Raw genomic sequence first — 25,121 nt, forward strand, 5'->3', positions numbered from 1 at the left:
GTTAAATGCAACTAATAAAAATTTCTGGGCTTAAAACCATCAGTCCATATAATAAGTTTTGTTACTTGTGTTCAGTATGAGGATTATGATGTTTCTCTCTTCAAAGATATTGTGCAGGTTCAGGAAGAGGTCTTCAGTCTTCTTCACATTGTACAAACATGTTTTTTTAATAGCTGGAAATGAGATACTCAGTTTGCTGTAGCACTGCAGCATTTACAGTGTGTGGTATGACTGTTAAATCTATAATAATTTCTAGAAAGAATTACTATGCCTTGTAAGGAGATAAATTCATATTTTGAACATTTCCTTTCTTGATGTTATATTTTCCCTCTGATATTAACTGTAAATCAGAGACATGCTAAAGATGTTTTGCCTCTGCATAACTAAGGAAAAGTAACAAGCTAAGCTATTTCACAGAAGAAGTAGTTTTACTGCCCATGGAAAGGCTCAGTAATTTGAATATATGTTGGTAAAGCTCTTCTGCCTGGAGTGTTATTTGCTTATGGGAATAATGCTTGGGAAATCTCTTGATGTGTGATATTCTTGCAACTAAATAAGTTGGTGCATCCTTAAACAGAATGCCAAAAAGAAAATGTAGATTTAATCAAATGTGTGGAACAGTGTGGGTAGTCAGAAAAGTAGGTGCATCAGAGTTTTTTGTCTGCACATTTCTGTTACATTACCTCACCCTACATCACAGAATGCAGTCAATGCTTATGTCCTTATCTGGATTGGGATGGGGGAAGCTGTTGGATCTGCCTGCAGCTGAACTCCACAGCCTTCCTGAGTTCCTTCTGCTGTGGATGCAGTAGCTCTGAGCACTGGAGCCCTTGACACTGCTTTAACACAAATGTGATTTGTTTTGTGATTGTTCAAAGGCTCTGCAGTGAGTGCCAGTGAAATATTGTTCATTGTTGGTGTATTTTGTGCTGCCTTCTTATCAGCAGGATTAATTCTAGGATAAGCAGTTAGTCACCCTCTCCTCTTCAGCTAGGGTGATATGTAAGTATGGATTTAGATCACATATCAGAAATTTTGAAACTGAACTTGCTTCTGACCTGCTGCTCTTAAACGTACAGTAGAAAAGGAAATTAATTTCTAGATTGATAGGCTGATCCCTCACTCTGAGAAAGGCTGTAATATCTATTAGCATAACACAAGAGCAGCTGCAGTTTTGCCCAGAGGCTGAAGATGGTGCCTGAAGAGGAGAATATAAAGGATAAGCATAAATGGAACTTCCCATGAGTACAGTCCCTTCTTCAGACGTGCTGATTGTACCTCAGAGCAGAGGAGCATACTGAGCATTGTGAAACACTTCCTCCAGAGGAATTTCGTGTGCTTTGGGGGAGTTACGAGGGTTTTGTCACTTTGCTTTCCTAAGGCAGGTGAATCAGGTTTGCACCTCTTCTTGTTCAGCACCCAGACTACCTGGGGAACCAAAATGCCTGTCTTGATGAGATCCAGAGTCTTCAATCTCTTATCTTCCTCTGATACTTAAATTTATCCTACAAATCTCTGTTGCCATGGAAAGCTGCTTGGAATGGCTCTCTTGAACTCTGCTCAGCTTTCCTCTTAAAAAATTCCCTTCCCATCTGTCTGTTTGCCCTCCCCAGCTTGTCTCTGGCTGTTGGGTTTCTCTCTTTGGTCCAGTGCTGCTCAAGCAGGTTCACAGAGGTGCTGGTCCAAGATTTCTGGCTCATCAAGGAAAAGCACAGTTACAAGCACACAGTAGAAAATTAAATTGGCTTTTTATTTCTTTTATTCTCCTAATGTTCTATACTCACCATTTGGTGAAAGGGGGTGGAGGAGGAGGTTGTTTGTTATCTTCGTTTCTACTTGCTAAGTGGAGATGTATGGAAATGACTTAGTTAATGGTTTTCTGGCTTCTCATCCCCAACACAAGTGAGAAGTGTTTTAGCATTCAGTTGAGGCCAAATGTTTTCAGATAAGGAGATGATATCTTAAGGCATTTTTATTTATATTCAATTATGCTTATCTTTCTATATAGTGTATGGCATTTATGCTCACGTGCAATACGTACGATAAGCAAACAGCCTGTTTGGCTTAATTCAGCTGCTATTAAATCATAAATTGCTACTGATTTTGGATTTAATGCTGAATTCTTGGCCGTAGTTCTGTTTACAGCATTAATAAGATTGGATAGTGTTATTTTAAAAGCTCCTAATGGCAAAAGCTGTAAATTTTCGTAACTTTTGTCGATGTGTGAGCTGTAAGTGGTTTGGTATTGCAGGATTTTCCTGTGCAATACTTGTACTAGACAAGAGATTTGAATTAAACTTATCCTCAACCACCCTAAATCCTTGTTCTAAGCAACTTTTCCTATAGGTTGGGGTATACAATATGTATGAAAATGACATTTTAAAGTCATATAATTATGCAAAATGCTTAGGGTGTTGCATGCTAAATATCTGGAATGAAAATTTGTTCCTGAGAGGAATTATTGCATAGCATTGATTCTTGAAAGTTTCCATAAGCTGTTCAGACAACTTACACCTTTTGATTGCACAGCAATAGTAACATAAACACATCAAATTTTACTTAGCTAAAACATTACCACTACATATTTTAATTTACCAGATACTTAAGAAGATGTCAAGTAAATTGGATTCTAGCCTATTCTGTGGATGGCTCACAGTAACTTGTGTGCAGGTTTAAACCTATGGCTGTGGTAGGGTGAAGTCAATATGGGTAACTGATCCTGGAAAGAAAGGGAATTAGGCTGGTGCTGTAAAAAGCTGTTAATCAGACAAAATGTGACCACTGTGCTTTATAAAAACTTATGATATAATCCTTTGGACAGTAAGGTATGTAAGCCTTAACTATTACAATAAAATTTTACTTACTGAAAATCTAAAAACTATGAAGTGGCAAGCTTCAATTCCTATTTAAAGAGGACGATAAAGCACTGTTTTTAAATTTCTTTCTTTTTGGAGTTCCTTGAAAATTTTAGAATCTTCCTTTGTGTCACAGATCCATCTGACTTACCAAAACCTGGCTATCTGGGATTCATTTTGGAACTGGTTAAACCCCATGTACAGGGCTTATTTCAGGAAGCATAGCCATTATCAGCAGGATTGTTTTCAAGATTAATAATTAGACCTAGCTGTCTGCTCCAAGAAATAATATAACTCACTGTAACCTAAATGCTTTGCTTTTCTATCCATTTAAGTTCCCCAAAATGCCCATGCATCAAGAGAAGCTCACCTGTGATGTCCTTATGGGAGCAGATGTGGTTCAGAGTGAATGAACTAATTGATTTGATAGATAATTCTCCACAGTCAGAGTGCAACTGGAGGAAGGTGAGGTATTCCCCATAGCCCAGTGTTTGTTTTGGTAGTAAAAAGCAGAGTGATATGAAACAAAGGGGAACATTGGTAAATAAAGCCCCAGTGGAATACGAGATGTAGTGGGGATGGACAGTCTATATACAAAGATTTTTATTTATTTTCCAGACATCTATCCAGCTTATTTGGTTGGTATCCTTCATATATCCTATATCTTTATGGTATTTTATTTCAAGAGATGAATTATGTGAGTTATAAGGAGCTACCAGTACTAGGAGAGGAAGGTTACCTCGACTTTTCCTTTCTCAAAATGCCTGTGTGTATCCCTGCTGGATTTCCTGAGTCTTGGCCTTTCACTGGGTTAATTCACAAGCTCACTGATGCTCTCTTAATGCTTTCTATTTCTGATACCTGGTGAATAGCTTTCTATAAGGCTGAAAAATGGTTTTTGTTTCTGAAAATGCACCAAGGCTTTCTATCTTCCAACAAGTGCATTTTGATAGTTTTGCAGTAAAATCATGGTTTGGGGTTGGGTTGCATGATTTATTTCTTTTTCTCAGCCAATTAGGCGACCTGTACAGAACAAGTCACTGTCACTGTGTTCTAAACTTTCTCATGGGGAGAGCTGGAACAGGACCCCATTTTTTTTCCTAATGCTGTCACCAAAACTTTGTTTTGGTGTTTCAGATGTAAGTTGTTGGCAGATGAATGTTCCCACACAGCAGAAAGCCAGTTCCTTTCACCACTATTAACTGGAGTAACTTCACAGCAGTTGCTTTTCCTGTCTTTGGAAAGTCCTTAATTTTCCTGATTGCTCTCCCATCATTCATGACAATTGCTTGAAGAGGTTTCACTGAAAGGACAGACTCAGGAGCTCTCCATGTGAACTCAGGTGTTCTTGAGGTGAAAGATGTGCTCCATGGCTCGTTTAAAGTCATTTTCCTATGGAAAATGAAGTCTTCTTGGGCTCTTCAAGAAACTATTTACTTACACCAGTTTGGTGATGACTAATTGCATGAATAAAGCAGAAGGACACTGCTTATACAAACCGTGAAAAAAATCGAAATTTAAAAAATGGCAAAGCATGTACCTGCAGCCATGGCAAGGGGCATAAGGGAAATGATACTCAGCTATAATCCATCCTCCTTGCTACACAATATATTAGGTCAAACACATTTTTCAATATTTATTTTCTGGATGAAATTCTGACAGGAAACAAAACTTGCATACAAATCCCATAAAGGTGAAGTACTTTAGGATAATGCTGATTGCACTGATGTACAGAACTACATGGCCCAGTGTGGGTTAAAGAGTCAATGATTTGTATTCAAGAAATATTTGAATGTACAAAACAAATAGATTCTTTTTGAAAACACTTCTTATTCTCCCTTTATTCTTTGAGGTATCAGTACTCTGCTTCTTACATTTGGATTCTTTTTGGCCCCAAAAGCTGCAGAATAGCTGTTACTTACCCAAACAGCAAAGCAGCTCCATATTGCCATTTTGTAGACCCACAATTTTGCCCTTCCTCATTGAAATATTCATGGATAAACATGGTAATGCAAAACATTTTTGAAACTGTGGAAATGAAAGTCCATCTAGAAAGAAGCATCTTGTTAATAAACTTTCCATCAAACGACCACCCCAACATCCCTGCTGATTCATGTGGATATTCTCAGGATTTTATTGCCTGGTCACAGTCTTGTTGGTTCATTTCTTCTTGGTTCATTTCAGCCTTTGAAAACATTTTTCTCCTGTTTGTCCTGGTTGATCAGGAGCTCACACTGAGCCACCCCAATTTCCAGTGTTTGAACAATCTGTGAAAGAAAACCCAGATGGTGAGTGAGCTCCAGCCCAGGAATGGCTCAGGAGCTCTGTGCAAAACTTGTCATCTTCCATAATTAGGTTATTTCCCTGTAATCACATACTGAGTTACTTTCATTAGACATGACACACTAGTTTTTGAAAATGTAAAGCATCAAACCCAGGTGACTCTGCAATGATTGCTATAACCCTGTTCTCATTACTTTCTCTTTGTTTATTTGCTATTCTGGTACAAAAAAAAAGGAGAAAAAGTGACAAACTTCAGCTCTTTTAACAAGCCTAGATAAGCCAAATAGGTAGTATAACATTAAATGGATATAATAGAAAGGAAAAAAACCCACAGAACCTGTTATCTAGCAAAATTCTTAGGATGAAGCCATGACCTAAAAATACAGAAGTCTTTGCAAAATGAATTTCTGCAGACTCCCTCTGGAAATGGGAAAGAACATGCTTGATTAGGCCAGTGCTAACCTTTTGAAATCATGTTTCTCTGGTATTTATTCCATGAAATAATAAAAGGGGACATGTCAGCTATTGGAAAGCCATAATGCACTCCCTTGCTTTCTACTGCCCTTCTCTAACTTCAATGTTCCTCTCCTACAGCAATTTTAAAATAAAAAGTAAGGCTTCAGTTTGTCCTTTTAGTTGACCTTTATACATTTAGTAGCTGTGCATCTGCACCAGTTAAATGACAGAGTAAGAAGATTTCCACCCTTTTTCTGGCTCTGGTTTCACCACGTGTGAGGCCAGAGAGGTGGCAGATCCTTGGGAAGCAAGTATTTTCTGCTTTTTGTAAGAATGAGTAAATTACTTCCACCCTCACATCTTGCTATGCTTTGTATGGAAGTACAAATTTTTGTATAACCTCCCTCAAATTGCTCCCATGGTGATAATGGAGGAGTTTTCTCCCTGGGCACCTCAGTGAGCTGTTTGTATTGGGAATTGCCTGCTCTCTCTCTTAATGAATAGAGGCGGAATTTAATAACTTAAGGATTCAAAAATATGCAGGGTGTCTTGGAGGAAAGGTTTTCCTTGCAGCTCTTCCACTTCAGTGCTTGCATTTACTTGAAAGTTTGGCATGGGTCTGTGCCCCTCCACAAAGGAAAACCCTGTGGCTGGGGCCTGGAAATTCATGGCAGAGAAATGCAATTCCCTTCATGTTTACCAGGGAATCAAGGCACCTCTTCAAGTAGTCCAAAAATATGGTACCGAGTTAACACCTTGCAAAATACATGTTTTTACCTACATCTGAGATCAGCACAAATAATTTTATCCAGTATATTTTTGATGTGATGCTAAATTATTCAGTTGAATTCATGACTAACCTCTGGCTTTCATTATTTCCAGTCTTTATAAAAATGAAAAATAACTATGATATTTCATTAAACAGGGAACAGCTTGCACTGTGTATGGAGACCTGGCACCACATGCTGTAAATCTTTATGAAAATGGGTTGTCTGATTTACAGTGGTGCAAAATCAGAGAAAAATTATTTTTGCTGATCTCTGTGAAAGAGAGTAAGAATGAAGCAATTAAGATAATGTGAAAGTCATACTTGTAGTCCTGTCATGATAATCTTGTTGCTATTTGAATAAAATCATCCTCTGGATTGCTTTTTAAACTCTCTTTCATATTGATTTTTCCCTTCCTGTCATAATATTGTCTTACCAGTGAAGTGGCTGTCCCTTGCTATATCTGTGCAGTGGAAAATTGATTTGGTCCCGTGTTGACCCCAGTTTTGTTCTGGTTTGGAGTTTAATTTTCATTTAACAAAAGCTACAGTAGTTTAGATAACAAGTATTTCTTTCCTCAGCTGACCAAGTCCTGCTGCCTTTTCCCTGCAGGCACAAAGCAGCACCAGGGCTGCCCTCAGCTGTTGCAGCACTGGGAGTGACCCTGCTGGGCTCGGGGAAAAGCCAGGGCTGGGAAACTGAGGTGTCGTGGCAATGGCTGAGGATGAGCTCTCCAGAGAAATATTCCTGGAATTTGCTGGAATTAGGAAGGGAAATGTTCATTTCTGACAACAGTGACAGATTTGTAGACTGGGTACACTAATTAAAACCAACTTAGTCTAAGATATGAATCTGTAAATGACGGCAGCAGGAGAGCTGGGCTGCTCTGCGCCCTTCCCCTGCAACCACAGAACCTCGTCACATACAAAATTCAGGAATAACATTTTGCAAGAAGCAAACTGAAGGATTACTTCCTTCTGCTGTGAAACATATGGGGAGATGTTTTGCTGTAAACTGTACACTCATGTGCAAGACAGAAAGAAACAAAATGTTTTCATTTGCTCTTTATCTTCTCTTTTCATTGCTGTTTCTTGTTCACAGGGATGTGGTGGAATCTAGTGAAGAAGTTGGAAGAGAAAAATACTTCCAACTAAATCTTTACTCATACTAAATGTAACATCTTGGGATTGTCCTGCTTTGAGATTTATCTGAGAAATTCCTCTGTAAAAATTTTCTTGCCCTGGATAAATTGTATCCTTCCTTGCAACCTCTACCAGTAATCTCAATAGTTGGAGACATTGAGGAATGAAAGAAAAATATTTCTAGTGTGCATTCAAAGCACCTCTGATATTACATCTGTATTCCTACTTCAGCAGTGATTTAGATGGATGTCTCAATGCATGACAAGATGACAGTTAAATGAAAATAATGGAATAATTTTGTTTTTTACAAACATCACTCTAGTTTGCATTTGAATGTAGAAAATTGGAACTTAGTATTTTATTACACATATGGAATTTAAGTCTGTATAAAGCAGAGGAATAATAATGCTTTTTGAAAAGAATGTGAAGCGTAAAACCCCTCAAAATGAAAGGCTCTGTAGATGTTTAAGATTACAATAGTTGAATCTGATACAGTTTTATTTATTTATTTGCTATTTCTTCACTAAACTTCACCCTTTCCCCCCATTTAATGGATATGTCCTTGAATATTCTCCTTATAGTCATTTAAGTATCTGCTGAAGTTCCTAAGGCTGCAATTTCCTTGTAATCTTCCATCTGTTTCAAATACAGTCAGGTCTTCAGCTCCATAAAAGCATCCAGTGAAGTCAGTGCAGTTACATGGAATTTCTTCAGATGAGAATCTCACTTGTGATGTTTGTGTCTCCATTTTTCCTAACCCCTAACTTCTTTCCACTGTATAATTACAAATTGATCATGGTTGCCTGATTTTGGTTAGACTTTGCATTCACAATTACAGGAAAAGGGCTCTTGTAATATGGATGTGACCTTTACAAAAATATCTGAAACTCCTTTCATAAACTATTTTTCTAACATAATATTTACAAAAGGAAAGGATTTACTTTTATGACTTTTCTTTTGTTGTCAGCCCGCTGCAATGGTGACACAGAGCATTGTGCTCAAGACTGTTCTTAATTGCCAGGGAAGATGCCAAGGACTGCTCTAGGTTAAAAATCTGTATTTACTAGTTAGAAAGGTCACACTTGAAAATGTCCATGTGATTTTTTTTTTCTTGCCCTCAGATGTTGGGGGCAATGCCGTCATTGGTGAAGTTCCTTGTGATGCACAAAGGACCAAGGTGTATATATTGCTTGAAAGAATTATTCCATTTCTATAGAACACATACAGAAATGGGAAGAGTGAAAGGATATGATGGATATAATCTACTGCAAATGGTTTTACTTTTTAGTCATAAATGGAAACTAAGATAAGAGTTGGAGAAGAAAACTGAAGTGATTTGCTTTGAATTACAATATTTTTATGATCAGTTAGAAGCTGCAGCAAAGTAGGATTCATGACACTGTCTGTAGATATCAACTTTACTTTGTAGTAGTAAATCAGTAATTAAATCACTAAATGCTGACTCTGAGCAGCTTTTCTGTTTGCTGGGTTCCTTAAGCTGTGAGACCCCACATGAAAATCTTTGCTGTTTTTTTTGTACCTAGTCCAGGTCACCAGGAAATAGCTCCTAGAAGAATTCAGCAATCGAATATTCCTTATTCAATTATTCCAAAAGATATTTTATAGCATCTGTAATTAACCCAAAACATTTCAAATCTGTTTCTGGCATTCAGAATGTCATGACGTACCAAAGAAGCCATGGCAGATGATTTCATTACCACCAGCACTGTGTATTTTATACCTTCAATATCAGTCTTCAAGGTCTGACACAAGTTGTAAGACTTTTATTGCTGTCAAGCTATATAAAATCCTGGTCCCAGCTTCTTAACACTTGGAAAGTAATAACACTCTTCAACTATTTAAAAAAGTATGGACTGTTTTCTTGGAATGGATTTGCAGAGCTGAACTATCATTCTCACTAATATTTGTATGTCTAACACCACCCTGCCATGAAATCAATGAATCTGTTTCTGTTCCCTGCAAGTGTAAAAAAGGATAGCAGTTTGTGACCATGATCATAAAACTTCTTTTAATTTAAAACATCATATGTGTCTTCAGAAGCCTGCATAAGAAATCTTGAATGATTCATATCTTATTTTTAAATCATAAGCTTTTGTTTCACCAGGAGTTCATGCTTTCTGTGTCTGAAAATGATGCAAATAAGTTGCCTCTACTGGTCAAGAATAAAAACTGAAGTAAAATAAAAATAAAAAATTATACGGCTTCCCATGTATAGTTTAGGCACTCTAATTATTGTATGTAAATGCAGAATGTAAAATTAAAAAAATAAATTTAGATCTTACAGTAACTTAGTAAAAATATACCACTCAAAATGTTTGGAAATTTAGTGCCAACAGAATTAATTGTGCTGCCTATTTCTGATGATGTCAAAATAGGCAGCACCTGCCCTTGTGCTGTATAAAATGTTATGAATTCTGTAAATCATAGGACAAATATTAGAAACAAATCTGTCTTGGGCAACATTACAGAGCAATTGCAGACTGTGAGGCCATTGTTTGAAGTTATTTCCATTTAATGAGGACACTGACACATTGTTGGTTGTCCTTGGAGTCCCATCCTGTTAATTCTCCATCAGGCATCAATGGGCCGTGTGCTCTGAATGGAGCAGGACCAGCAGTGAACTCTGTCCCTGGGGACAGAAAATCTCCTCCTGCAGAGTCTGAAAGCTTCCACCAAGCCTAGTGAGCCTTGGAAATGAAGTCTCCCTCAGACATTTTGTCTGGAAGCACAGAGCTCCTCCAGCATGTGCATTGCAGTTTATTTCTGTTGTAACTACAAATTGGTGTGAGTTTGTTGGGTGGCGTTCATGCGTTTACAGGAATGTAAAACTTCCTGCTGGAGAGTTGTTTAACTGTGGGTGGCTGTCCCCAGGGACCTCCCTCAATAGCTACTGATTTGAGTTTTCTTCAAGTGATCCAGCACTTGGAAATTTCCTATGTAAATATCAGTTTGTTCCTTTTTGGTAAATATTTTGATTAGCTGTAAGTACCTATGATCAGTGTTGCTTACTGATGGTCTGAAATGATAAACCACAGAAAGTTACTGGAATGCAATGGAAGTTTGGCAGCTCTGGTAGAACAGAAAGCAGAATTAGAGATTCTGTTCCCTTTGGAGCTGTACCAAGTTGCTAATCTTTTGCTGTGTTTGGTATTTTAGGATGTCATGTCCACGTTCTTCCAGTTTGGGGCTTCCATCCAGCAAGAAGCCATTATCATGCTGAAGATCATGCAGGATTATGACTGGCATGTGTTCTCTCTGGTGACCACCACTTTCCCTGGATATCGAGATTTCATCAATGTCATTAAGACCACTGTGGAAAACAGTTTTGTGGGCTGGGACATGCAGAACGTCATCATACTCGATACTGCCTTTGGAGATGCCAAAACCCAAATCCAGCTGAAGAAAATCCATTCATCTGTCATCCTGCTGTATTGTTCCAAGGATGAAGCTGTCTACATCCTGGATGAGGCTCGCTCCCTGGGCCTCACTGGCTATGATTTCTTTTGGATAGTTCCCAGCCTGGTCAGTGGTAACACAGAAATCACTCCCAAGGAGTTTCCTTCAGGACTCATTTCAGCAGCTTATGATGAGTGGGACTACAGTTTAGAAGCTCGGGTGCGGGATGGCCTTGGGGTCATTGCCACAGCTGCCTCAGCCATGCTGGAAAAGTACTCCTTCCTTCCTGAGGCACGAACGAGCTGCTATGGACAGCTGGACAAAAACGACCGGCCCTCTCAAACCTTGCACAAGTAAGGGTGATTGCTTTGGGGCATTTTAACCTCCTCAGCCTTGATAGTTTTCTCTTTTGTTGCCACTGTATGTTTATTGAAGGGGAGTATTGGTTTTTGCTAATGCCATTGAGCCCTTTTTAAGCAGGGGTTTTCAGATGTTGCAGGAGAACGGGCGGGAGGACTTGCTGCACTGATAGCTTGGGGTGCTGTTCACAGGGGCCCCAGGATGGGGGAAGAGATGAGAATCTTGACTCCATGTTTCAGAAGGCTGATTTATTATTTTATCATCTATATTATATTAAAAGAAAATGGTATATTAAAACTATACTAAAAGAATTGATGAAAGAGAAAGGATTTCATCAGAAGGCTAGCAAGGAATACAAAGGAAAGGAATGATAATAAGATTTTGTGACTGACCAGAGTCTGAGACAGCTGGACTGTGATTGGCCATTAATTAAAAACAACCACATGAGACCAATCAAAGATGCACCTGTTGCATTCCACAGCAGCAGATAATCATTGTTTACATTTCATTTTTGAGGCCTCTCAGCTTCTCAGGAGAAAAGATCCTAATGAAGGATTTTTCAGAAAATATGTCCGTGACAATAGCTGTGCTCCTGGAGGTGATGTGTGCTGTGGAGAATAAACACTGCTCTGAATCTAGTGTAGGAGATGACAGAAATTGATCTTAGAGGGTATGAAGCTGAGAGAACAAAATTGGACTATTGTGTACTTTAACTATGAGGTAAAATTGCCAAAATGCTCTGGAGGCTGAGCCCGTATCTCTTGCATCAGCAGGAACCTGGTCATATTTTAGAAGACAAGAAATTTGCAGCATTAAAATGCTGTCCCTGGAAATTATAGAAGTATTAGATTAGTTAGGCAGCTTTTATCACATGAGACCTGAAATCTGTCCCCTTTACTTTTAAGGGTATCTTTTTGTCACCTCTGTGAAACTTAACCAGCATTAATGCAAGCTGATATAGATGTTTTCTCTAAACAGTTTCTCAGATGGGGACTGCCAAGGTTTAAATCAGGATTCTTTTTTTCTTATTATTATTGTTTTCCTTTTAATTATCCCTTTTAGACATGATACTTCTGATTACTTCTATCCAAAATGTTGCATGGTAATGTATTTCTTTATCTGGTCTGTGAGAGGAAGTAGGGTAGCTTGTGTATTTGTTAATAGCTCTTGTCAATATGGAAGCTACTAAGAAGTATTTATGACCTTTGTTCTAGCCAAATAGTGCAGATGGAGTGCTTTCTACAAAAAAGCAAGCACAGGAAGGAAAGTTTGTGCTGATTTCAAAAAGGAGATTTTGGAACAGTTTTAATTTTGAGATGTATGTGCATATTTAGATTAGGAGTTGATTACCACACGATGTCCTGGAACAGTTTTCCATGAAAACAGCCTCTTTGCACACTGCATTCTTCAGAAGCTTTCTTGAAAGCCAAATGCAACCAAGTAAATGGATTTTAACATTTCCTTAGTGAGAACTTGCCTTTAGCATGACACTTGCAGGCTTTTTTCTGCTTCCTTTCGTAATTTTGAACCTCTGCCTCTAAAACTACAAATTCCCTGGAGACATTGCAGAAACCCCACAATATTTTCCTGCTTTTCCTACTTATTTTTATTACCAAAATAACAAAGTAATGCTCTAATCCAGTCACTGCTTGGTACTTTCCACTCCCTAAGCTGACCAAACCTGGGAGAGAATTCTAATACAGATTTTCAGTATGTTCTGGAGTCACTTTGTAGGTAACAAATGGGGCAGGATTTGCCCCTGTGGGTGGCTGTGTGGCCCAGCAGGGTCTGGTGTGTCCCTGCTGTGTCCCTGGTGTGTCCCTGCTGTGTCCCTGGGGTCAGGGCAGAGCAGGGGCAGGCACTGCTGTCCCCCCCAGGGCAGCCCTGTGCTGGTTCTTGGTGTGTGTGCTGGCAGTGCCAGGGAGCAGTGGGAGCATCCTGTCAACCAAATTCTGAGCCTTTACAGAAGCACCTGACCTGCAAACCAAGCAGTCACTATTAATAATTGAACTCCAGTTTCTGTGAAAGTTAAATTGTATTCTGTCATAAGTGTTGGGGTTTAAAATACTCTTGGAAGGGGCACAAAAACTTGAACCTGTCTTGAAAAAGGCTCTTACCCTATTGTTTGGCTAATGCACTAGTGTAGACTTGAATTAAGTATTCAGTACTCAGTATAAGCTGTATTTCTCTAAATAATCTTTATTTTCTCATTAAACCTGCATGAGTACAAGAACAGGGCTGGTGAGTGCTGGGGTAGTGAGATTAGACTTCACCAGGAGATTCTGCAGCATGCAGTGCATGATGCACCCAGGAATTATTAATAGGAGAAGCTGTAGTGCACTGTGGTTAAAAAAGTTTCCTCCTGATGTGCAACACTGAGCTATGAAGTAAAAATACCTTTTCTGTACTGGAGATTCTTTGAGCTTTTCCAACACCACAAGAACAAGAAGCAGGCTGTTTTTTTAATTTAGAAATGTCAGAATTATACTAAAATAAATAAACTTTAAATAGTCCTTCTTATGTAATAACTCCCCAAGACTATTCCTGTCACATATAATCTGCTAGCAAGGCAAGTATATACAAGCATTTACCAGGACTAAGTAATCCTGGGGAGCTGACCAGTCTCTCCATGCCAAGGTGAATTACATAAATTCACTGGACTTTCTCAGCCTCATCATTAATTTTACTTTTCTACATCCTCATCATTAATTTTACTTTTCTACTTTACATGAAAAATCAATGCCCTTACTGGGGTTTTATTGTGAAATGGAATCTTCACAGTTTCAGGTCCCAGACAGTGCAGTTTCATATTGTAAACTACAACATAAATGTATATGTGCTGTATTAAGAAACTAACCTGAGGAAAGGATTTTGGAGCATGTTCCCAGTGGAAAGGGCTAAAGTAACTGTAAATAAATGATGGACCTGGGGTCTGCTGTGCTCTACCCCCCTGTCCATCTGGGAATCAGTGCTGGAGAAGCTGGGTTGAACAAGAGGATGCTGCTGCAAGCTCAGGAGCAGAGAACTCAGAGGAAGGCAGGGAAGAGGCCTGTAAGGGAATGCCTGAGCAAAACAAAGCTCAAAATAGAGAAAAACCCCAGGATTTTTAGGCTCCATCTATTGTAATGACAGTCTAATTCAGCTTTTAACCCAGGATAGTATTCTGAGGCTATGCTATAATAGCTAATTTGCTTGTAAATGGAAGTTAATAATGCTTTATATGTGACTTCCCACATCTAGATAGCAGTTTTATCTCTGTTTGTGAAGAAATTCTATGTAAAGAAAGCAGTGAAGTAAAAGCTCCTCCTCCCTCTTTCTCAAATCCTTTGAGTATTAAATTGGTTTGAAGATATATTTGTTTTAAAGCACACAGTTTGTCTTTCCCCCATCACTGCAATTCTGAGATACTTTTATTGGCTTCTTAGACCCAGAAGAAAATCAGGTTTGCTTTAGTTTTTGGAATGATCTGATCAATGCTCATTTCTGGTACACATGGGAAAGCCAAATTTTCCCTATGAATAAAGGATTTATAATAAAATACAGGGCTCATTTTCAATGCATTAAAAACACAGATATATATGTATATTTGTATCTGTATTGATTCAGATAATCTTTTTCTATCTGTGTAAGACCCAGGTCTCCCAAGGCAGAAAACCACTATTGTGTGAAATACTGGCACAGCAGGATAAATAGAATTAGCACCTCATTAATGCCAAGTCAGTTGAACAAACTCTTGTTCTCTCTGAAAAAGGGAAAACACAGAAGCAAACAAACAGCAAAACACAATAACCCTGCCAGTCATGGAAAATGCTGGTGCTGTGTGCATTGAAATGGTGCTGCTTTGTTTACAGGAGTGCTCATGGTGTGTATGGAAATCCTGACCCTGGGAGAGACATTTCACTGCAGCATTTCCAACCCTGCTGGTCCTGAAAAGCAAAAAGATGTGTCTGTCCATAGGTAGTCAGGTGTTTGCCATGTGGGGCTGACATTTGGTGAGATTCTTTCTGAAATGCAGCCCAGCTGTAGGCAGGATTTAGAGACCCATCCTTCAGCAGTGAGGGTGTAGGTTCAGAGGGTATCCTACCCTTCCCAAGCACAATTTCCTTTATTTGTCACCCCTGGAGCAGGAGCAATGGGCAGTCCACAGGGCCAGGGACAAAAGCTCAGTTGTCCTTGCTGTTGTGCTGCTGCTATCCTTCAGCACAGCACCTTCCTCAGAGGGAAAGGGTTTGCTGTCCCCCTTGTCCTGATGGTCATCTAAATTCAATATTTTGATTCCAGCTTCCATCATGACAGATTTGCCTCTTTTTGAATGAAATCTGGGATTATAGGGACACAATGGTTTGATGAATAATCCAGCAAATCTGTTTAATATTTTCCCACTTACAGATCAACAGCCTATTTGTAGAGAATTTGCTCATTTAAGTGAGAAGACTTGGTAACAATAGGTATCATCTTCTTTATTGGATGATTGAAGGTGTATAGACATTTAACTAATTATGTATTAGTCCAAAGGAAAACTAAACTTCACAGACAACAAAGGAGGGGTTCTGTAGGGGAACACTGCCCCAGAGACCCCAGCATGATGCTGGTTTACTTAAAAAGTGATTCAAGAAATTACTGAAAATCTATATTAGAATTTTCTCCCAGGTTTGCTCAGCTCAGGAAGCAGAAAATACCAAACAGTTACTGGATTAGAACATTACCTTGTTATTGTGATAATTAAAATAATTCTAAACAAGAGAACAAGCATGGCCTCTGGCATGGAGTGGAGCCTGCCCTCAGGGCTGGAAGCAGGGCTCAGCATCAGCATTATCAGAGAATGTTCCTGGAGATGGAGATGGCACCATCCCCTGGCAGGAAGCCAGGCACACATCATGGGGAGGAGCTGGGGATGCTTCTGAGCTGGTGCAGCAATATGTGATCAAATTAGGGCTGCTTTTGAAACGTTAATGCTGATAACAGCATTAACTTGCTAAAGGTTCTGGTGTTCAGTTACACTCGCTGTGGCACATCCCAGGGAGCTGGGATATGCTGAACTTCCTAACTTTGCTCCCTCCCTTTGCCTCCCTCTCAGAAGGGTTCCCCTGCTGTTGGTCTGCAGAGCTGGGGCAGGATGGCTTTTCCAGAGCCAGTGGCAGTGAATGCTTTATGGAGCAGCTGGCAGGAGGTCCCAGAAGCTGGCATGCTGTTCCTTTTGCACCCTCACTGAGCAGATCCCTCCCAAACCTTTACTCATCCTGCTGGCTCCAGGCCTGGGGAGACACAGCTCCAAAGCCAGGGACCCTTGTGGAAGAGCAAGGGCTGGGAGGGGGAGGAGGAGGACGCACAAAGAGGAAGAAGTGACTCTGCATCACTGCAAAAGATTTGAATTTAGAAAAAAAAATCCTACATAGTATAGAATATAGAATTGACTTAAAAAAATGCATCAGTACCTTGTTTAATAGGGTTCTATTGCAGATGTATTTCTATATGTACTTCACACATTATATATTCTACATTAAGTAATTTTTTGGTTTAATTTTACAGAGGAAGTCTGTTTCTTAATGATAAAAAATGTGTCTTGGGGGTTTCTACTGATAAGTATCATTCAAATGTCATGGTTGAATCATAGCAAGGAAGTTCAGCAGTTCAGAGCCTCAACAAGTAGAGAAGAAAAGACAAAATTTGCATCCACTCATGCTTTTTTAGGTATGAGGCTGAGTGAATGCCAAGCCCAGATCAGCTGGCTGTCTAGGTTATTAAAATGGTTGGGTTTACACTCTTTGCAGGAAAGAGAAATATCACCAGAGAGCATGTTGGTTTTGAGGCATTTAATCTGCTTTAAATCTCAGTTTGGAAAATCCTTCTTTGAGAGAGAAGAGGGAGAGTTTCTCTTAATGCAAGATGTATTTCCCCAAGCCTCTCCAGCTTCTGTTCATTGCCTGCAGTTCTCAGAGATTTGAAATTCTGCCCCATGGTGAAGAAGACATTAAATATAAATGATAGTCCCTGATGATGGCACCTGGGGAGTTTATCAAGTGTGATTATCTCATCTGAGGGCAGGAAATGCAGCTCTGAGCTCAAGGCAGAGAGGAGTCCCCTGGTCTGTCTGCTCCCTGCAGCTCTCAGGCCCTGTGCTTTGTTTTACAGGTCTGGGGACTAAGCTCTCTCCTCAGAAGGTGGCTTAGAGGTGACACATTTTCATTAATGCCTCTGCCTTCCCCATTCTATTTTTCCCAGCTGCTGGTGTGTTTGGGAGCTGCATTCTAGGTGAATTTCACACTAATTATAAACAACCCTCTTACTCCAGAGCTGATGTTGCTCCTGAGCCTGACCAGTCCTGGGGGTTTTTGGGACACAGGTGGGTGGGCAGGAGAGGGTCCCTGCTGAGGATGCTCCTCCCTGGCACCCAGAGAGAGCATCTGGAGGGTGCTGAGGCTCCACAGGTGGCCTGGCACCTGCTTCTGTGTCATGGCATTGCTCTGCTGTGCTTCCATTCTGTCCTTGGTGGCTTTCTCAGGTCACTCTGAGAGGTTTTTGAAACCAGGGCTAGGGTTGATCTATGTTTGGAACAAAGTGACCTTAATAGTTTACATAAAGTTATGGTTTTTTTCCTTAAAATAATGCCCAACATAGAATCCACTAAGCCTTGGTTTTGCTCTCAAATCCTTGGATGTGTTGGGAGAACACTTGTGTTTCTTGAATAGACATATATATGGTAAAGCTCAAAAGAAATGCCATAGCCTGCAAACATGTTTGCTTTTTCTACCACAGAAGTAGAAAACCTCAAAGATTCTGCTCCAGGGTTTCAACTGTTCTCATCCAGTATAGGAAATCCTAAACAAACATTCATGGATGAGGAAGTCCATGTCTCCTGTGAGGAGTCTGGCCAGAAAGGAGCCTCTGTGTCAGCAGTATTGGATCCAAGCAAATGGTGCTCTGAAAACTGAGCCCTGATCCCTTTGGCAAAGTCTTCATCCATTTGTTAATTGAATTGGAGTCAATTAAGTTGTGATACTGTAGTTACAGGGTAAGAAAACTGAGCTTTTTCAGTATGTTCTGGCTTTCTGGGTAAAGTTAGGATTTAGACATGGATAAATATTGCAGTTTTTGCATTAATCTGGAGCTCTGTGTGAACTACTTGATCTTTCTGAGGCTTATAAAAATAAAGTTGAAAACCTTTAGAGAAGTTTGTAACCTGGGTGCTTCAAAGGCTTGCTTGTGAATACGACAGCAAAAGTGTTCTGCTGTGGTGTTCCAACACTTCTCAGTTTTTTGGGGAAGGTGACAAGCAAAAAAGAATTGTATAAATGTTTAAAAGTGTTTTTAAATACATAGTTAAGGTTTGGTTCTTTGCATGATAAAAACCCTGTTTTGGATTCAATGAGAGACTAGCTTAACTTCTGTCAGAAAAAAAGTGCCATTTTGTATCACCTGGGGAATCTTACAAATTTCAGTTTGCAAAAGTTAATTAAGACTTCAGTGTCATAATACCATCACAAGGTCTTGTGCTAGCGTGCCTTTGCAAAGGCTGTAGCTTTAATGAGGAATGAAAACAGATTAACTACAAATCCAAGGTATGTTGCTAATTGCCCCATCAAAGTAAGGAGTTCAAATAACTAAACACCTCATTAGTTAAGAAAGAGGAATTTGCATTTCCAAAGCTACTTCAGAAAAATATTTTATCCAATTCAGAAGCCAAAGACCTCTTGCACAGAATTAACTTTGGATAAACTTAAAACTCTAGAAGAGTAACATAATATAAATTCTTCACAGCATTATTCCTAACTAGGAGCAGACCAACATTGGGCATTTTTTGTAGGAAAAGCAGTTTGGGATCATGGCCAGTAAAAGCAGAGCAGGACTTCTGTCCTTTGCAGAGGAAAAATGACAATCCAAAAGCAAGTGTAGGTTGTAGGCATTGATTTCTGGAGAACACAGCAGCTGATGAATTTTGTACAGAAGAATGTGCTTGGGGAAACAAGAATCTCTTTGAAGTTCTTTTTTATTGCTGCAGTGTGAGAATCTGGGGTAGCTCAGAGTGCGTCACTCACACCTTTGTATCAGGATCAGAGAATACAATTTTAAGAGACTTTTCAGATTAGGGAATTTTAAAAAAAACAACCAAAAGCCTTGCAATATATGTTTCTTTACTTAATGGCTGGTAAATTCATGTGATTTAAAATATACACTGAGTTCAATTTTTCACTTTGGTGTTGTGGTTCATATTAGTCTTTTTGGAACACTTGAGCTTCAGCACTGCATCTTGTGATGGCCCTTGCTTAACTTCCAGGCTAGGACATTTGAATATTGAGCCCAAAATATGATGAGTAGTGTTTGAAATCAGGTGATCCCTACTGAGGAAGGGTTCAACCTCCAGTCCAGTCACCATTTTCAGCGTGGTTCAAAGCCCAGGTGAGCACAAAAGCCTGATGGAGTGCAGTGTGTGTGTCTGGGGTCCCTTGGCAGGGGACACTGCTTGGCTTTCAGCTCCAGTGGAACGAGGGGGCTGATTTATTCATTGTGAGGGATCTTACCTCATGGGTGTGGACTGGGACAGGGTGCTGTAAATGCAAGTATTGCCTGTTTTCACAGCACATCCTTGATTTCCTCTTGTGCTCGCTGCCCGGGCATTTCGCTCCCTGGGTCACAGTGAATGCTGTGCTGGTTCCTTACACCTGAGCACAATTAAATCCTGTTTGGTGTTTGCTGCCTCTCAAGGTGGCAGACAAGCTTTTTGTTCCCAAGCAAGATCTTTCACTGTTGGACGAAAAATGGAATATATAGGAAATTAGTTCAACTGGACAGCAAAGTTCTGTCAAGGGGAAAATTTTGACACTGGAAGTCTGTAATGAAATGTGAGTTATAATGGGTGAATTTACAAATTGCTGTCAAACTGGTGCTGAATGATGTTAGTATAGCTGTCCAGGTGCACATTTATTTATTAACTATTATGATACAATGCCATTATTTCTTCTGGGTCTATATATGTTTAGTTAGTGTGCTTCTGCTACTGGGATTTTCAGGGAGCTATGTCAATACAAAGCCTTCTCCTTTGAATCTGGAGCTGAGGAATTTTGTCTGTGTCACATTCCCCAGGAGATTATGCTGCCACTACTGCTAAAAAAGCCAGCCATAACAACCAACTAACTGACCCAAAAATTCTCTCCAAACTCATACAAACATATAAAACAGTATTGGTGTCTTGTGGGGAAATCACTACAGGTAATGTATGAAGAACAGTGAATTTCTGCCCTTCAGAACACATCTCTCTATAGGATGGACATCTGCACTTCTGTCTGCATCAGTATTCCACTGAATTTCTTTCAATTAAATACACTAACAATTCAGACCAATTCAACTTCAGACCACAGAGATGGGCTGGGGGACATATTTTCTTCCCAAGTTTTTGAATTGCAGTTTTACCTCTTACTGTGGGGATAGCCCTGTCATCTTCACACTAACAATGTGGAGTTTTGATTTTTTCAACAAAATTTAAATTTTTTTTCATTCTTTTATATTTTATTTTGTGTCCTTCTATCTTTTCCCTATTCAAAATGCTAATTAATTCATATGTCCTTTGAAAACCATTGAAAATGAAGCTAAATAAAAAGCAGAATAAAAACATAAATCCTTTTTCTTTTGAAATAACTGAACTGAATATTTACGAACACCTTCAAAGCTTTCATGGGTGGTTTTGGCATTAGTGGAATTTATCCTGTGGCACAACACCACTGTGTGTAGCTCCAGTTTTGGGAGGAGCTGACAGGACTCCTGGAGGTCTGAACGGGGGGAAGACAGATTGGATGCACTTTGCTCTGAGTATTACTCAGTGACACAATAGTGCAATGTTACCCACAGAGGTCATGTGGGTTTGTTTAAAATGCTCCTGAAAAGTTGGTGAGATTGTGCAAAGTGCCAGAAAGATTATTCAGGGAGGGGACAGATTAATCATATGTAACATGGACGCTGTTAAAAATGATGTCTGCATTATAATTCACACATCAACAATATTTTTCTTTGTCTTGAGCTGTGAACTGCCTTGAAATGCCCTGAGTCCTCACACTGCAAGCACAGGCTTCCCACAGCACTGGCAGGGCTCGGTGCATGGATCTCAGCAGCGCTGCCGGTGACTGCACTTGCTGCTCCTTAGACAGACAGCCCGTTCATTTTCCAATGAACTTTTCTTCCTTGCCTTGCAGGTTCATGATGAATGTGACGTGGGAAGGCAGAGATTTGTCCTTCACAGCAGACGGGTACCAGGCCCACCCCAGGCTGGTGGTGATCGTGCTGAACAACGAGCGGGAGTGGGAGAAGGTGAGCGCGGCTCCGGGACTGGGGGGATTCGCGTCACATCGCGGGGGTCCTGCTCCAGCAGCAGTGGCACAGCACTCAGAAGGGAAAATTTTACACCATCCTGAGTGTATCTGATGAGTTCTGACAGATCGGTGAAGAAGAGCCACGTGGAGTTCAGATTTCTATGAAACACACCTTGCATCTCCAGTTCTTCTTAAAATTTAGTAATGTAAAATGGATAACTGAAAAATGTCCAAAAGCTTGGTCCTCAGCTACTTCAATTTGGATGGATTTTTATATCTTGACAATTCCATTCCCTTTATTTGCTTGATTTTGTGTTTTTTTGGACAGATTTTATAGTAAAAAAAAAAAAGTGTGCTTTTTACTTTTAAGTAAAAACACACTTAAAAAAATCCCAACTGTGAAGTTCATGTTGAATTGGAAAATAACCCTATCAATGTTTGCCTAAAAAATTCAGAATCTTGACTAGTCCAGGTAGACAAGTGATCTCCATATAGAGTTCTATATAGACAAGAAGGAAAAATGTCATGGCATCAATGTTAATCATATATGCAAATGGTAAATGAAAAAGTTTATCACAAGCGTCATTTCTTTTAAACTCCAGTCTTAGCCTGTGATTGTTTTGGCTCTGAGTTTTGCAGGCTGTGTCCCTATATTTAAAAACTTGTTTTAAGAAACTGTTTTTAATATAAGACTGTAGGAAAACATACATCTAAATCATCCACCAGTTCTATTTTAAATTCCTGAAACGTGATTCTGCATTATCTAAATTGTTGCTGAAATTTATGAATTCTTTTTGTTATAGTTTTAAAAACCCATTGAATCAACTTAAAACTCCTGTTTATAAGACTACAAGACTTTTCATAATGATGAATAATAATGACAAAATCAGAATTACTGAAGGACATCTCAATAAATATGCTAGTCATGCAGAAACACAGAGAGTAGTCCTAGATTATGCTGTGTATTTCTTTATGTTCATTTGATGCAAATTTAATTCTCTGGATAAATTTAATCCTCTCCAAATGTGTCAATCTGAATCTTTGGAGGAATCATTTGCTCACTAACTGTTATGAAAATTTCTTACCCTATTTTAAAATTCTTCAACAGTCTGCATATCATATATAATGTTCTGGAAAAATATTACACTGCTTGGGGAATATTATTAGCATGAGGTGCCAAAGGAAGAAAATGCTCAAAGAGGCAGCCAACAATGCTTATGTTAAAATAATTTCATACATTTTGTACCTTGAAACTTCTCTAAAGAGACCATTCAAAGGACAAGGAGAGACGGGTTTGATTTTTTTGGAAAATAATTTAACAGCAGCACAGAAATACTGGATATGTGAATGAACACTATTCCAAGAAATAACCTGAGCCTGTTTTAACCTTCCAGTTGAACTGGAACTCGAGCCTGTTTTAACCTCCCAGCGAGCCCCAGTGAGGGGATGAGGTTTGGGCTGGGCTGTGCTGTGCCTGCCATGGTTGTAGGGCAGCATTGGCCGCTCCCCTGCAGTGCTGGGCTCCCTGGAGGCTGATCCTTGCCTTGGCTGTGCAGTTTCCCAGCTGCTGAATCCCTTCCTGCTCTTTGCCAGGTTTGAGGGGTTTTTAGGAGGAGGAACAAAAGCAGATACGAGTGCTGGTGTGTGGCCCTGGTTTGGAGCCCTGCTGGTGGCCAGCGAGGAGAAGAGGGCAGGGCAGCTCTGGTGGCTGCTCCAGAAGGGCTGTGGAGAGGGGCCAGCTTCAATTAGGAATTCTGTCAGAGGGGAGATGTGAGAGGTGGCCAAGAATGCTCTGTCACCACCAGAATGATTCTCCTGACCACAGGCTGATCCTGCCTCTGTGGATGAGGACAAATAAAGTGACTAATCAATTATCCTGGCACGCTGGATGTAGCTCTGGGCTGTCTGGGCACACCCCACATCTTTGCAGCAGTGTCCCTGTGCTCTTCAGCTCCATTGACTGAGAGATTGAGGAGGCCCTTCTCTTCCACATGGTTTATTTGAGCAGCTCTCTAGTGCTGTCTCAATGTTCTCCCCAAGTTGCAGGTTTTACCCCATATCTCTTAGGCAATTTTTTTCCTCTTGTTCCTTTCTCCTTGAGCTGTTTTGCTCAATTTCAAAACTGTCAAAGTTACTCATCTGAGATCTAACATTTGCTGCTCTGAGTTTCCAGACAGGCACTTGCTTCTCCTTTCTCTTACAGTGTAGCAGGGAATATCACAGAATGGTTTTATTGAAGTCTTATTAAATATCCTCAATACTATATGGAAAAATCAACTCTTAGTATCTAATTAAATAATTTACTCATGTGAAAAAATTACAGTGCAACAGCCTGTAAATCCTCATAATGTAACTAATGTGTGTGCTGCAAGTAGCTAATTTATTATTTATGTAGAAAGAATAATTGTGTCTTATGTGAAGAATTTTTTACCTGGTATCCTCCTAAAAATTCAAGATTTATTTTTAAAACAAATTTTTCTTTGTTTTTAAACTGCTTTTATTCAAATACAATTTTTCTTTGGTTTTAAAATTGATATACTTCACTTAAAGCTTAAGGTTATAGAGAAGCTGTTCAACCATAGCTGGAGAACATTTATCACACCCCTCAGAAAATAAGTTATTTTTTCTTTACTCAGTATTGAAACTTTGAGATGGTAACTTCACATGTAAGAGGGGTTGACTGAGGGGTTTGTCCCATATCAGATGCTGAAGAAAGCTGTTTGAATGATAATAGTTTGAAGACTAAAAATCACTTTTTGGGCATGTTTCACAGGCATCCAGCAAGATATTTTGACAGATCCTAAAGCAGCTACTCAAACTTCTGACACTAACATTCATATTCTTGACAGGCAAAGGGGATGCTGTTCTCAGGCAAGGGATTTTTAAGAAGACAAGCTTAATGTGCTCGTTAAACTGAAACTTGATAAAATTTACCAGAGTTAGCAGTCTTGCCCAAATATCACTAAAGCACTGCAGGATCACTGTGCTAGGGCTCAACAACCCTCAGAACTTCAGCAGCCCCAGCTGCAGCTCCCCTGTTCATGTTCCCTCAGAGAGGTGGGACCTGCGTGCCTCACCTGGCCCATCAACTTCACTGAACTTCACAGTCTGCAAGTCTGGCTTTTTCCTTTTTTTTAGTATATTTTTTAATGTGGAAATCCAGTCAATCCAATATTAAAATCATATGCTAGAATAGGATTAGCAGTGGCAAAAGTAGGCAGTTTAATTAGCAGTGTGTATCACATCTCTTAAGTGAGGTGGGGAAGACTGCATTTAAAGATGAGTGTGTTCCATGTGTAAAGATGAGTTCCAGGGTAAAAGCAATTTTTACTGGTGCTCCAGGTAGATGCAGATTATCATGGTGGTCTGTATTCTGGGTGAATTTGTGTACTACATGGCACAATTGCTAATGAAACACCACTGCAAGAACTGTTCCTTTATATCCAGGTTTATTCTAAGCAGAGCCCGTCATCTTTAACTTTCCACTAATGCAGGATTTAATGCAGAACTGGATTTCTCTCTGATTAAGTAGCATATGCC

At 39.6% G+C, this 25,121-nt stretch overlaps 1 protein-coding gene across 3 annotated transcripts in view; it reads left to right on the forward strand.

Moving 5' to 3' along the window:
* The window catches only part of GRIN2A (glutamate ionotropic receptor NMDA type subunit 2A), a 157,399-nt gene that overhangs the window by 74,768 nt on the left and 57,510 nt on the right, over positions 1-25,121 (forward strand). For all 3 annotated transcript variants that reach the window (XM_077187015.1, XM_077187017.1, XM_077187018.1), the window contains exons 4-5: positions 10,681-11,273; positions 21,465-21,579. In XM_077187015.1, coding sequence (XP_077043130.1) covers positions 10,681-11,273; positions 21,465-21,579 — 708 coding nt within the window. The remainder of the gene's footprint in view (positions 1-10,680; positions 11,274-21,464; positions 21,580-25,121) is intronic.

The sequence above is a fragment of the Agelaius phoeniceus genome, chromosome 16 (assembly GCF_051311805.1).
Source record: "Agelaius phoeniceus isolate bAgePho1 chromosome 16, bAgePho1.hap1, whole genome shotgun sequence".
NCBI lineage: Eukaryota > Metazoa > Chordata > Aves > Passeriformes > Icteridae > Agelaius > Agelaius phoeniceus.